This window comes from Epargyreus clarus, unplaced genomic scaffold, assembly GCF_041222505.1.
Source record: "Epargyreus clarus isolate Ecla_fem2 unplaced genomic scaffold, WU_Ecla_fem_2.2 ptg000001l, whole genome shotgun sequence".
Lineage (NCBI taxonomy): Eukaryota > Metazoa > Arthropoda > Insecta > Lepidoptera > Hesperiidae > Epargyreus > Epargyreus clarus.
Genome location: NW_027332209.1, coordinates 2,181,143 through 2,194,802, shown reverse-complemented (window position 1 = coordinate 2,194,802; position 13,660 = coordinate 2,181,143). Strand labels below are relative to the sequence as shown.

The following is a 13,660-nucleotide window of genomic DNA, read 5'->3' as shown; positions in this document are numbered from 1 at the left end:
GGTAAAATAAGATTTGATGATATTTATAGTAAATGATTTATACTTACGTCACATGTATTTGACGGAAAATATGGATAAAATTCTTTACTATTAAAAACATCAGGATCTTTTGGAATTATCACTTTATTTTGGAACGCAATATTTTTGAGCTGAAGTCCGCCACACCTTTAAATTACGTAAGATAAAGTATTTCTGTTTATACGTATGTATGTTTATATGTAGTTATAAATAAATTTACCTATATATAATATATATTGAGAATTATAACCTCTGACACACCTACAATTAAGACGAATCTAACGACATCTCATAGGTATTTTAAAATCTGTCAAACCATTTGAACTGTAGGGCGTGCCAAAGAATGAGACATACATACATACATTCGAAAAACTTTATTCTGGAAAACTTACTTTCTGGTGTAGTCAGATAAGAATTGTCTTTCTGTAATTCCCGAAGTTGTCCCGAAGGTGTTCAGTTAGTCTCAGGGCGGGCTCTGCATACTCGTCTTATAATCGACAAAATTTCATTTAAAAGCCTATTGTGACAACCACGCTAATAGTGCAATCCGGTAAAACAACGTAATCATCCAATTTTACCACAGCTATTACACCCGCCAGCGGACTGTATCAGAACTGATTGTAAATGTATGGGAAATACGTAAACAAATACAAAAGCAGTATTTTTTATAAAAACGTAAAAACTGGTAGATACTACGGGTATTCGTATGTAGATTTTAAATAAGATTGCGTTAGTTTTTGTGTCCCTTGTTTGAATACACTTCGAAAATAAAATATTTTCTACGCGCCTAAACTCATTCAAATGAAGTAATTATAAATCAAATATATATAAATTATCCATTTATTTCATTCATCCAATTATTTTATAGATAATTTTATTAATTATAAATTAAATCAAATAAAATTTAAATAATCGCCATGAACTATTAAAGCTTACCTGGTAACTCCGTAAATTTTTCGTAGGTCTACATTTAAACAAGTAACGGTTCCATTTTTATATTGTTTACTCATTTCATGCTCAAAAACGTCTATTTTTAATTCCTGTATCAATTTGGGAGTCAACATTCCATTATTGTTACTTGCGAGAATGTTAAGTTGTATTACTCCGTCAATGAGTGTAGTCCAATCATCGTTCCAAATGAGAGTTCCATTACGGTAATCCATACTTGCCGAATAAATTGATTGGAATTTATCTCTAAAACAGTTTTGTTCAACAAGTCAACATTATTTATTTCTTTAATTAGCTTTTGTTATTTATTTGGTAACTGATTAGGCGATACTATTGTAGGGATAAATACTCACTTTAATGAATATCCATGTCGGTGTAACATCTTATAAATGTCTTGAGAATTCAAGGTCAGATTATTTTCAACGTTGATAATGCTAGGACTATTTTCGAGGTCTTCAGTATCATGGGTGATAAATCCAGTGACTATTATTATCTTATCTTTATGTACCTAAAACATTATCATTTTTTTAATTTTTGCTGTATAATCATGAATCCAAATGTTAAAATTTGGCAAAAATATATAAATACCTCAAACCTTCTTTTGACTTTCTGAATAGATATAGTCATTCTTAATGATTCATTTGGATCAATTACAACTTCGTTATGAAATTTAACATCGTTAAATCTCACTGGCAGACGTTTGTAATAAATTCCTATAGACATTGCTAGAGTTTCCCAAACCAGAACTAACAAAGCAGATTCGGGAAATATATTGAGACCTAAAAATATTCACAAATTAATAACTATCGCTGGGTTGATGATAAACATTATTGCCAGATTAACTATAGATAATAGTAACATTAAAGTAAATTACTCTAATTTGTAGATTGGTTAAATGTTAAAAGTTGTTTTGCAGTTTTGATAATAATAAATTAATAATAATAATAAATAAATTGCGTACCGTTTCTGATATGGCCTTTAATAAAACTGTAGTCATCGTCATGGATTGACATAACGAACTCTCGAATCCCAGTGGAAATTACTTTCTTCTTATTTGGTTTGATCACAGGCCTGTTAATTAAAATAAAGTAATCAATCTCAATAATTAAGACCTTACCAAAAATAAAGATTTAATCAAGTTTACCAGTTTTCACTATGCTCCCATTCTACGAAATGGGACAGAAGTGGGGTCTCTGTTGATACAGGGTATTCTATTTTCGGATAAAGTTCTGCGACCTTGGGATTAACACCAGTTTCATATATTCTGAAAATAACATGATTTATGAATGAAAATCAAAATAATGAACTAATATACTTTATTTGAATACGTCTGTTTAAGAACAAGTTTTTATAAGAAACACTTAATCATAATACGTTTAAGTGTTTCTAAGAAAATACATAGATACCTTTTGTAAGATTTAATGGAAATGATAATAAAAATTTGATGTCTTACTTTCCAATAGCTTGTAGTAAGAACGTTACAGAATCATCGGTCCCACGCTTAGTCAATGGTATATTATCGCACTCAGAATGTGAGCGTTTCATAATCGCTTGTAATAATCCATGTGGTGCTATCTCTATGATCACAGCGTTTACTGGAAGCATCTTGCTCGTTTCTTCAAAGTAAACTGGACTCTGAAATCACGCACGGTATACATTTATTGAAACTTAAATTGAAAATGTACATTTGGAAGACCATTTACACATTAACTACCAGTAATGTGTACCAGGTAGTTGATGGATGGATGAATTATGCTATTTACGAGTAAAAACATGGGATGGATGAAATAGTGGATTTACGAATGTAAAGGTTTATAGGTTCAGATCCACGGTCAATCACTCGATCGATTGATGTATCTCGAATAATCATTTTAAACTATCAATTTCGCCCTAAATGCTTGCTTCGCCCTTGCTTAAAATGTTCTAGTTCAAGGTATCTCATAAATCAATTTAGTAATCGAAATATTTCTCTAAACTTTACCAATAAATTGTTGACATGATAATCTGGCGATGAATATTTTGCAATAGGATCATTCCACCTTTCCTTAGGAATTGATGTACATAACCATTTATCACTTCGTTGTTGTGGACTATTAATTATATCTTTTAGACACGACATGAGTTTAGGCCCTGAAAGTAAAAAATAACTTATATTTTGTAATGTAATTTACTTTAATGAAAATCATCTGGGAATTAATGAAATCTAATACTCACCAGCCACTGCAGTGTATCTTGAATGGAACGATATTCCACAAGACGGCACTTCCTTTGCAAATATACCGCGACCATGTAATTCCTTAACAAACTTTGTCACTGCTTCAGCAGGGCCGGATATCGTCGAGGATTCATTACTGTTGTGGCAAGCTATATCGATTTCCGGTGGCACCAATTTAATGATCTGGAGATATTAGGTATTTATGTTAAGTATTTAATTGACTTACACCATTTATATATTTATCTTAATATAATTGTTATGTTACACAATTTTAGAATTGTTTACTATAAAATTGTTATTTGAAATAAATCACATGGAATTTCATTAGGATATAATTTGATAAAGATAAAAATAGAATTAAATGTTAAGGAAAAAAAATTACACCGCTGAAGCCCATTCCAACTGCTGCCATGGCTCCATGAATAAAATCGGTTTCTGTACATGCAAAACCACGGCTGTAAGATGTGAGTATAGTTTCTTCTGTAGTGAAACAACCATCTGCGTAGGCGCATTGGGTCTCACCAAGGCTGTGTCCTTCAATTTACAAATAAAGCACATTAGTATAACTGATCACTATGTTTAAATAGGTCAAGACGTTACATCGATTAAACCTTCTCGATAAAGCAAGAAAAACGCTATAAAAATAATTCATTTAAATCCTCAGCAATGAAATACTTGATTAAATTCATATTTCTTTTTATTATCATTGTTTGTTTTCAAAGTTACTATTATGTTATAATTAACGAGCTGTGGCCGCGGTATCTGTGTTAAAATCGTATCCGTATTAAAAAAAAAACATTATGTACCCGAAATTTTAACTGATAATAACTGACATTCACATGCTTACCACGTTCACATGTTTACGTATTTTAATATCGCTGCAGTCAAGGCTTTCTTGTTTTGATAACTTTTAAACAAATTTCCATTTAATGCAAAAGGCAAAGTTTATCTATTTTAAGTGTCAGAGGTGATAAAGGTAATTATATGTATTCATTTTGATACGAGGTTAGTAAATACAATAATAAAAAATAAGCATAGTAAAAAAGTACCCAAATAATTTATGTCTGACTATTTTGACTATAATGTCCACCACGTAAAAGGTAGATATACTGTCGCGGAATTTTATTTAGAACTATTTAAGACGAACAATTCCATCATACTCGTATATTAGAGTTAATATAACTCTAACCACTTAGGCAGCGTACGTCAACACAGCTCTCAGAGGGCAAGAAATTTGCGACTTACTTGAAACTAATCGCTATATTATAGCCAAGGCCTACATTATCTTTACAAATTTAAATTCATATGTTTTTTTTTTATGTACAAACTACAGTTTTTAAAAATTTCATACAAATTCGTTTGGTATTTTATGGTATAAGAAGGAACAAACATCCATCCATCCTCACAAATTTCGCTTTTATTTTTGGTTCAAATTCTAAATCTTTTTACTTCATTTTGAAAGCATCCCGGGTTTTACAATGTAATAATACGTAGAAGATAATGAATTTTCCTTACCAATAATAATATCCGGAACGATACCAAGCTCTGTTAAAACATCTGTTAAACCTATTTGAATGGCAGAAATTCCGACAAAGCAATGGAGTATGTTGTCAAAAATGTGCTTGTCGTTATCAGTTATAATTTTAACAATATCAATTCCTTTTGGTGCTAACGCCTCGTGACATCTGTAAAATAATTATTTTTATTATTTCATAATATTTCTTGAATTTAGATTATCGATTTTTTATAATCTACTTATTGATTTTTTTATTAAGTTGTTAATAAAACAATTATTATAATAATGAAGTACTCGACTACTTTAAGATATTGTTTATATCACTGGCCAAACTTAGGCGAATCCAACGACACCTGATATACTGAAATCCGTCAAGCCGTGCCAAAGAATCAGCCGTAGAAGCAACTTTACCCCTTCGGTTCGGAAAATAAGATGTGTGAAATTTTAAAAACTTGCCTCATAATAGCCTTTCTAAATGTTGGTATCCTCATTAGATCAGTACCCATGCCGGGCCACTGTGATCCCATGCCACTGTACATAAAACAAACCGGCCGAGTTTCTCCAGGGTAATATGAACTGCTTTTGGCTAAACATACGGTCTCACCCTTATCATTTACATCTAAAATAAGTTTAAACAACACATGGTCAAGAAGAAATTTCCAGAAAATCTCATTAAATATTCTGACTTTGTTCTAGTTAGAATGATGTGGTAAGACAGAAACACCTACACAAGTTCAAAATAACGCCGGTTATTAATAATAATCAATTTATTCATATTTTTTTGCCTATTAAAGGCCAAATTTGTCATTTTTTGCCTACTATAATTTGTCTTTTAATTTCTTTAGTATTCAAAACATTGGATATATTGGCGTTAGTCATCAAGGTTAACTCCTCTGTGATCGACTTCAAGTTCCTCCAATTTTATATGAGATTTATAGCAGATATTAATAGCAGCAAAGATAAAAAACTAGATTCGTTTGTCTTATTGAACTATTATTAATGAAAAACAAAATACTTACCTAGTATAGTGAATCCACGACTAGTGTGATTCGGAGTATTGGTTTGGAATATATTATGTAAAAGTCCTATTAATTCGGGATCTACCGCCTGAGTTTCCAGATGTTTTAAAATTTTATCAACGCATTCCTCTTGTCTTCCGGAGACTGTGACTAAATATGGAATATTCGTTGAGTACTTTTTTTTGTCCTGTAATATGAAAATTAAGGTCCAGCAATCTACCCATCTCCTATTTTTTTATTGAAGTCATTTCAAAATGTAAAAAAAAAATATTCATTCATCACCCATATTGGTTAATTTTTGCGTAACTATATTTAGGAGCAGTCATTTTCCATCGAATCATTTTTGATCGACCTCAATAGAACTCTTATCTGGATCGATTACGAGAAAGAGACTAATCTACAGACTAATCATTTGTGAAGACTAAAAAAAAAATAAACATTACTTACCTTAGGTTTATAATGTCCTTTAAGTACTACATGTACATCAACTCCAGTGTATGAGAAGCCGTTTATTGCAACAAGACCCCTTTTAAATGACGTAGTATCTGTTACTACTTCCACTTTCTTTTCTCGAATGGATGGAATATCATGAGGTTCCGTGTAGTTAATGTTACCAGGTATCTTGCCAGATTGATACGCTAGACAAAGCTTAAAAATAATTGGTATTAAGTATAATGGACTGGATTAGATATTACTTAGCCCTTATCTAAAATCTATTTTAAAATCACTATTACATAAAACGTGACTATAGAAACAAAGATTTAATTTAAAACTTAATTACTGCTAATCTTATGAGTGATTAACGTTTAAATTTATATGATTGCATTGTTAGAATTGTATCAATTTTTACGACTCAATTTTCAATTTATAAAATTAAAACGTATGTTGTATAAAAGTAATAAAAACCTTGATAACTGCACATAATCCAGAAGCTGATTCAGAATTTCCCATATTTGATCTGACACTTCCAATTTTAACAGGTAATTTCTCACCAAAGACACTGCCAATGGCTTCCATTTCATTAGCATCCGCTTCAGCAATGCCTTTTAATGAAATATATTATTATTTGTTAGGTCTTCGAATAATATTAATTATATTATCATTTTTATTGATAGCATTTTTTATATGCGAATATTATATAAATATAATTTAATGTCTTTATATCATAAAATATATATTCCAAATATATCTCTAACCGTATCTATATTGAATTTTAAAATGTTACACCAACCAGAAGCATTTGCTTCAATATATTCAACATCTTGGGGAGATACGTTGATATCGGAGTAACATTCTTCAAAGAAATTTTTCATATGATCAATGCGTCGTTTTGGCGAAATTTCTTCTCCCTGTTTTAAGCCTTGTTGTACTTTAGAATAATATACTTGTGAATATATTCTGAAATCAATATTATTTACGGCCATTTTTTAAATTTATATAATGTATGAAACTAAACTTATTAATATTACATTTTAATAATTTACCTCTTTGCGTCCTTAGCTTTTTGTAGTAATATAACATTTATAGCTTCTGATCTCACGTAACCGTCGCCATTTTTATCGAAACACTTTGTTTTTCCGTCCATGCACAGAAGGCCAGCCCTGTTAAATATATTTTTAGCTCAATTTGGTATATTTTGTCAAAGAGTAAACTAAGGAAATATACAGATAGATAGGTAAATCAAGAGTATCTTAACATACAAATTGCGAGATGTACAATCAACAATCCTACCCCAAGCAATAGTAAAAAGCAATAGTGAAAATCGGTAAAACCGTTTCGGATGAGTAGGTACGGTAACAAACATTGTGACACGAGAACTTTATATATAAGATAAACCATACCTTTTCATATTAACGAAAGGTTCGGCTAATAGACAAACATTGCTACCGCCGACAATAGCAGCATCACATTGGCCTGTTATAATGCTGTGATATGCGTGTTCCAAGCAAGCCAGAGAGCCAGCACAGGCCATGTCGGCCGAATAAGAGGCTGCTTTCGAGTCGATCCAATACGAAATACGATTTGGCATCATTGTTTTACTAGAACTGAAACGTTAAATAAAAATAAATAGAGTTATTTATTAAATAATAAAAAGAAACAAAATATTTCAAAATAAATAAGCATTTCATACCCACTGACATAAAAACTGCTACGGTTTTCGCCCTCGTACAGAAATACATCAAGAGTATCAAGATGATTAGTACCAACAAAAACGCCGAGTTTTTGTCCATTAAAATCCAAAGGGTTAATACCTAAAATCGACATCGTGAAATTAAAGATAATATAAAGAGTACCATTAACCATAGGGACGGCCAGATTACCTAATGTTAAGTGTCGATTATTACCCATAGAATATACGAGTAGTATGGAATAAATTGACGAGTTAATGATTTATTTGCGATCATTAACGACATCAATAACCTAAATACAAGGATCGAAATTGTAATAAAGGTCAAATTCGAACTTTGGGAGTACATAATATAATAATGTAAAGTCGGTTAAAAATAAATGCTTTTTCGATAAATACGGAGTTGCATATGAATACAAGATAGTTATAATAGTAGAGTCAAATTTCACTGTGAGAAATGAGCCGCGTCGCAATAGCAAATTGTAGATATTAGCGGGATGAAGACAGCGGTCCGGCACCCGTCCGCTGCCCGCTCTCGCCAACGGGTACATAGCTGCGTTAATGTGCCCTTACTGTTGCTACGGAGTATATGCTTGTGGTTGTGTTCGACCGCAATGGCTCTTTGACTACTTCGCGCAACCACTTGTCAACAATATCTAGTGTAATACCTACCTGCGTCAAAAATAGCGCTATAGGCTAGCTCCATGAGCTTCCTCGCCATTGGATCCATCGCAGAAGACTGATTAAATGTTACTCTAAAGAACTGTGCGTCGAATTTCTCCAAACCACTCACTTTTCCTTGATGACGAGGCATTTCAAGCAGATCTTGGAAAAAGTCTACGGGGACCACCATATCAACCTGAAACAAATATTTCGTATTTTAGTCATAGATTAGTAAAGATTACTCCTAACAAGAAAATGTAACCAGTTTTGGCAATTGAAATTGTCACTATCATCTATTTTCGTGTTTGAATAATATTTAAATAAATTAATTTTTAGAACATTTTCGAATGCAAAGAAATTTCTCGGCACTTTTTCTTCGATTTCGTGTTTTTGCACTACTCAACTGTACATGTCGGCATTGTCCCGAGTAAATTACACCATGACAGCCATTAAATAGCTGACGCATGGGTCAACCGTTTAAGCCATTTAATGCCTTCCTTCAATTACTCGTACAATAACAATAACAAGTTATACAAAATAGTGAAAATAGTTTAAACCAATGATAATTTCTAGTCTTTTCAATTAATTAACAAACGAACAGTATAATTATTAAAATATGTGACAACTACTATACTTGTTCTACTACTATAATGTTTTATTTCATTGTAAGCAAATTTAAATGTAGGTACACTTTTTATACACTTTTTTTAAATAAAACACTTTATAATGAATGGATTTACTTTTTTATGAATAAATCAAAAAATATTCAAAAGTAGATATTGTAACTACTTGTATTCTAAACATATATTCATCTATACCAGATACTAAAAAATATAACAATTCTTGAACGATGATTATTTTTATGTCGCAGCCAAATATCTTAATTAGACGTTGCCGTTAAATTAGATTTTTTTTTTACAAAAAAATCTAATTTTTTTTAAATTATTTTTTATAGGTGACATTACATTTAAGAAGATAAATATGAAAAGTAAAATATTACGTATGCAATAAAAACGTCCAAGACGTTATAACCGTTTCTGAGAAGCTAATTAAAATTTAAAATATAGTAAGTATTGATATAAATATTACATGTTTGTACATTTTTGTAAATGTAACGCAATTAACGGAAAAAATAAATTAAACTTAATCCGAGATTTGAGGATGAAAGGGAGTTTAAAGAGTGTTTTGTTTTTTTTTTAAGATTCTAGCAAACCTAGACTTATTAGCGAAAAAGTTGAAGATAATAACAAACTTACATTAATTTATGCATAAATAAAAATTTATGTATATTTCTTTCCATAACAGGGAAAATTATAAAAAATTTTGTTTTTTTTATTTTACCCATAAACATGTTATACAAAATTTAAACATATAATGTTTTATGTATGTCGTTTTAACACGCTATGAATTTTATTAGCTAAACTTTTTTATATATATAAAAATGTAATCGTACCTTATTGTAAAGGTTTTCCATAAATTTCTGGACATTTTCTGATTCAGGAAATATTCCTGATATTCCGCTGATAACTATTTCATTCCCAGTGAAGTATTCAGGTGAAGAATGTGAAGAAACATCATCAAAATTGACTTTATCATTCTCCCCAGATTGATAAAACATTTTTTTTATTTTGATGTGCCACCAGAAACTCAAACTTGGTGGCAATTAGTACTTATTGCCAATAATTTCTACTACTATTGAATTTGAGCAAAAACTCGTAATTTATAGTCGCGTTAACATAATCCATTATTCAAACTAATATAAAATCGCACTACAGGGTGATTTTTAAAGTACCAATTAAATTAAGATACAAAAATTGTTATCGTCACCACAATTGATCACAATAATAATATTGAGCTCTATACGGTTTCTTTAACAAATTTAGCGTAAATTGCTCCCCCAGGGCATATCCTGATAGTGCATCGTTCTTGGAGGACTCCGGTTGTATTTCGCCGGAGATCCCGGAATTCTCCACCAAGTGCTGAGGACGGCCACCGATGTCAAGTAAATCTTTTACAGACTATGTAATGATAACAACCAGAACAAACTGTACATATAGATTAACGTAATTGTAGTAAATGTGGGTAGATTTGTTTTGAGACGCAAACGTCACGAGTTGGGCATGGACCTTGAGTTAGTCGGTGTTCGACCATCGATCTGGAAGAACTTGTTGGTGCGCAGGTGATCCAAATCGGCAATCACTGATACGTAAGACTCTAGTAAATATGAGTGTTTATATATGCGTAAATTACTTTTTATAGTTTATCTGATTAATTGTTTATATTTCGGCGGCGAATAATTACTTTTATAAAGGATTTTTTTCAGTAATAGGTATTAGATTTCATGTGTACATTTTAATTGATTTAAGTATTCAAATATACATTGTTGATTCAATTTGAATATTACATTCCTCGTTAAGTCGAGCAAATTCACATAAAAATAAGTGTATAAGTTGAATGTTGTGGAGGTATTTAAAACGTTAATCATGTTATTGTTTCGTCGCGTTTCGTTTCTTGAGGTGTAATAACACACGACCGACAGATCATGTTGATGACGATGACGTTGCATCTCCACGCGAACTTTGAGATCAAAAAACGATTTCTAGACGCTTTTTAGTCTCACAGCCCCACACTAAGTTCCTCTGATCGTGGGTTGTATGGATACATACAAAGACGAATATACAAACACCCAGACTGAGAACATACATTTAAATTCATTGATTAGAATTCTAGCTAGCCAAGGGAGAGAACCCGAAACCTTTGCCTGTAAGACTGGTGCGATGACCGCTCCACCACTCGTATGCACGCTGATATTTATCACTAATTAAATAGATACCTAATATGAAGTTAGGATAAAAATAACTTCGCAACAACTTTTTGATGATGATAGAACCCTTTGTGGTTCGACTCCGGTGGCACTACCGCCATACCTATTTATTTCTACTTAATAACAGCAGTGTTAAGCACTGATGTGTTTGAAGGGTGTGATAAAAGAGTCATACGTTTTCGAAGAGATCCAGCTTAGTCGTCAGGCATATGTGATTTTTTCAGATTGGAATTTAGACCCAATTTAGGATTGATTACAGATGTCCACAGATGGCAGTAGGCACTTCCATCAGGTAGGTGGACTGTAAACTCTTCTAATTTTACTACGGTTCTACTGCCTTTATACATAGGTCGAAAAACATTATCGTATGCAATCGGGTAAAAATATTATAAAAATAAATATGTTCCTTCACGTAGCGTTGGCAAACCTCATTATAAATAGTACGATCTCGCTTGTTCTTAAAGTTAGGTCCTCATACAGCTGAATGTTGAAATCATTAACTAAGTAATCGAATAGACTGCAAATAATATTACACGTAGAAGTTTTCTTGGTTTGATTGCAACGCCTTTGCTAAAAATACTTTAACGTCATTACAAAGCTGACAAAGAATACTGGGTCTAACTCTAGTGAGATCTCTGGTTTACCTTAAGTATCTCAATACTTTTACGAATCCAAATTACTCCTCATGGATAGTGATATATTTTCGATCTAAGGAATACAATTCTATTTGATGTTAATCATGAATGTTCTTGAGCAGCAGTGATCAGTTACTATCGGATGGGTTGAAAGCTAATTTTGTACATTAAAGAGATTTTATTTTATAAAAGATAATACTATATTTACCTACTATAAATAAAACATTACCAGACTATTTACTATATATTACAGACTTTAATACTGTTAAAGATATATTTAATCTTTTGCTTTATGTAATACCAAAAAGTCTTCCATTAGCAGTCTATTCGGTCCCCTTATCTGTGGACGGACCAACAAAGTGTAAGTTGGGGTAACTTTAAATGATATGTGCTGAGAATTTTACCTGATGTCGACACCGCTGGAATGGTAGTTAGCGAACTAAGTTTAAGCTGCTCGAGTGTATTTATTGGATTTGAAGCACTTTAAATCGAGCGAAGCATATAAATCGTGATGCAAATTGAATTTGTCGTAATTGAATTGTTTTTTTTTTTGTTTGATAGGGACTTGGTGCTGCAGGACCACTATAACAGTCGTGAAGGGTTCCAGGTTCTATCCCCGGTCGACATCAGAATTCAAATAAATAGGAATGTAAAAAACGATATTTATGTATTATACGTTGGTGATAGAAGTCCCTAAAGTTACTTTTCATTGAACGTTTACATACGTACTCATCAATTCATCCCTGTAGTTCCGGGAGTAGAATAGGACAACGGTATCTCCTGTCTGTCGTAAGAGGTGACTAAAAGGGGGCTTCCGGGGTTGCGCGGGGCAAGAGTGGGAGCTCGAACCGCTCGTCAGCGACCCCGAGAAGGACGGCTGTATATGTGGTCGCATACCGTTGTACGCACCAGACGGTGTGGTGAGCGACAAGCTCACCTGGGCGGAGCTTGACGGGGCAATGCGCTAAGAGGACTCCGGTTGCGTTCCTTTGGAGATCCCGGACTCGTCTACGCAGCGCCGAGGACGGCCACCGGGGGGTTTTAGTGCGGTTAAAGTCCCACATAACCCGGCGTCACGCCCATGACGTCGGGTACCTTTTGAAGGTTTCCGACGCTTTTGGACGCCGAAGGTTTTGAACTACTGGCGATTATTCACTTACAAAAGTTTTTACCTTTATTTAAAGGCATTTGGTAGATAAATTACCCATAAATGTAACCAAACAACCAAATCCGTAAGCAAGCAACCCATTAATATTACTATTACTAATAATGTTATATGTTCTTCTTTTTGCACCAGTTTTAACATTACCTACTGCTAGTACTTTGTTACCATGCAAATTATTACTTGTTATTTCACCTACATCAAGGTCTTAGAAACTAATTATCATTAATTACCACGTACTTAAGAAGCTAATAATTATTATTATAATACCTATACTTACTTATTTAAAATAAAATAACAGAAACAAAGCGTTCTAGTAATAACAATGACTTGTAATAATCTTAGACGACCAATGCTCAAAAAATCATGTAAAATATACTAGAATTAAGTAAGTCGGTCAACGCATTAATAATAATCCATAATATTATATGCGTTTGAAAGCTATTGAAATAATGTTTTAATCAAACTTGGTGCTCATATTTTATTTACGTAGCAAGCTAATTTACAGTAAGGGAATCTTACCAGGCAAATT

At 32.3% G+C, this 13,660-nt stretch overlaps 1 protein-coding gene across 1 annotated transcript; it reads right to left on the bottom strand.

Moving 5' to 3' along the window:
* Positions 1 to 2,106: 2,106 nt before the first annotated feature.
* On the bottom strand, positions 2,107 to 10,125 carry LOC140757833 (fatty acid synthase-like). The gene is made up of 16 exons (XM_073093706.1): positions 9,961 to 10,125; positions 8,517 to 8,703; positions 7,848 to 7,968; positions 7,558 to 7,761; positions 7,201 to 7,317; positions 6,948 to 7,114; positions 6,623 to 6,759; positions 6,164 to 6,364; positions 5,717 to 5,903; positions 5,154 to 5,316; positions 4,697 to 4,866; positions 3,564 to 3,715; positions 3,181 to 3,364; positions 2,948 to 3,096; positions 2,420 to 2,601; positions 2,107 to 2,230 (listed from the first exon to the last, which is right to left on the bottom strand). Exons 1-16 carry the CDS (start codon positions 10,123 to 10,125, stop codon positions 2,107 to 2,109), a joined length of 2,610 nt encoding a protein of 869 aa, XP_072949807.1.
* Positions 10,126 to 13,660: the final 3,535 nt, after the last annotated feature.

Bases quoted from the DNA above. Each gene is read 5' to 3' on its own strand.
- LOC140757833 (XM_073093706.1), bottom strand. From the start codon at position 10,125: ATGTTTTATCAATCTGGGGAGAATGATAAAGTCAATTTTGATGATGTT. The intron at 3,716-4,696 runs GTAAGGAAAATT...TGTAAATTGAAG, and splicing joins CGTTCCGGATATTATTATTG to GACACAGCCTTGGTGAGACC. The intron at 2,602-2,947 runs GTAAAGTTTAGA...GCGTGATTTCAG, and splicing joins ATCATGTCAACAATTTATTG to AGTCCAGTTTACTTTGAAGA.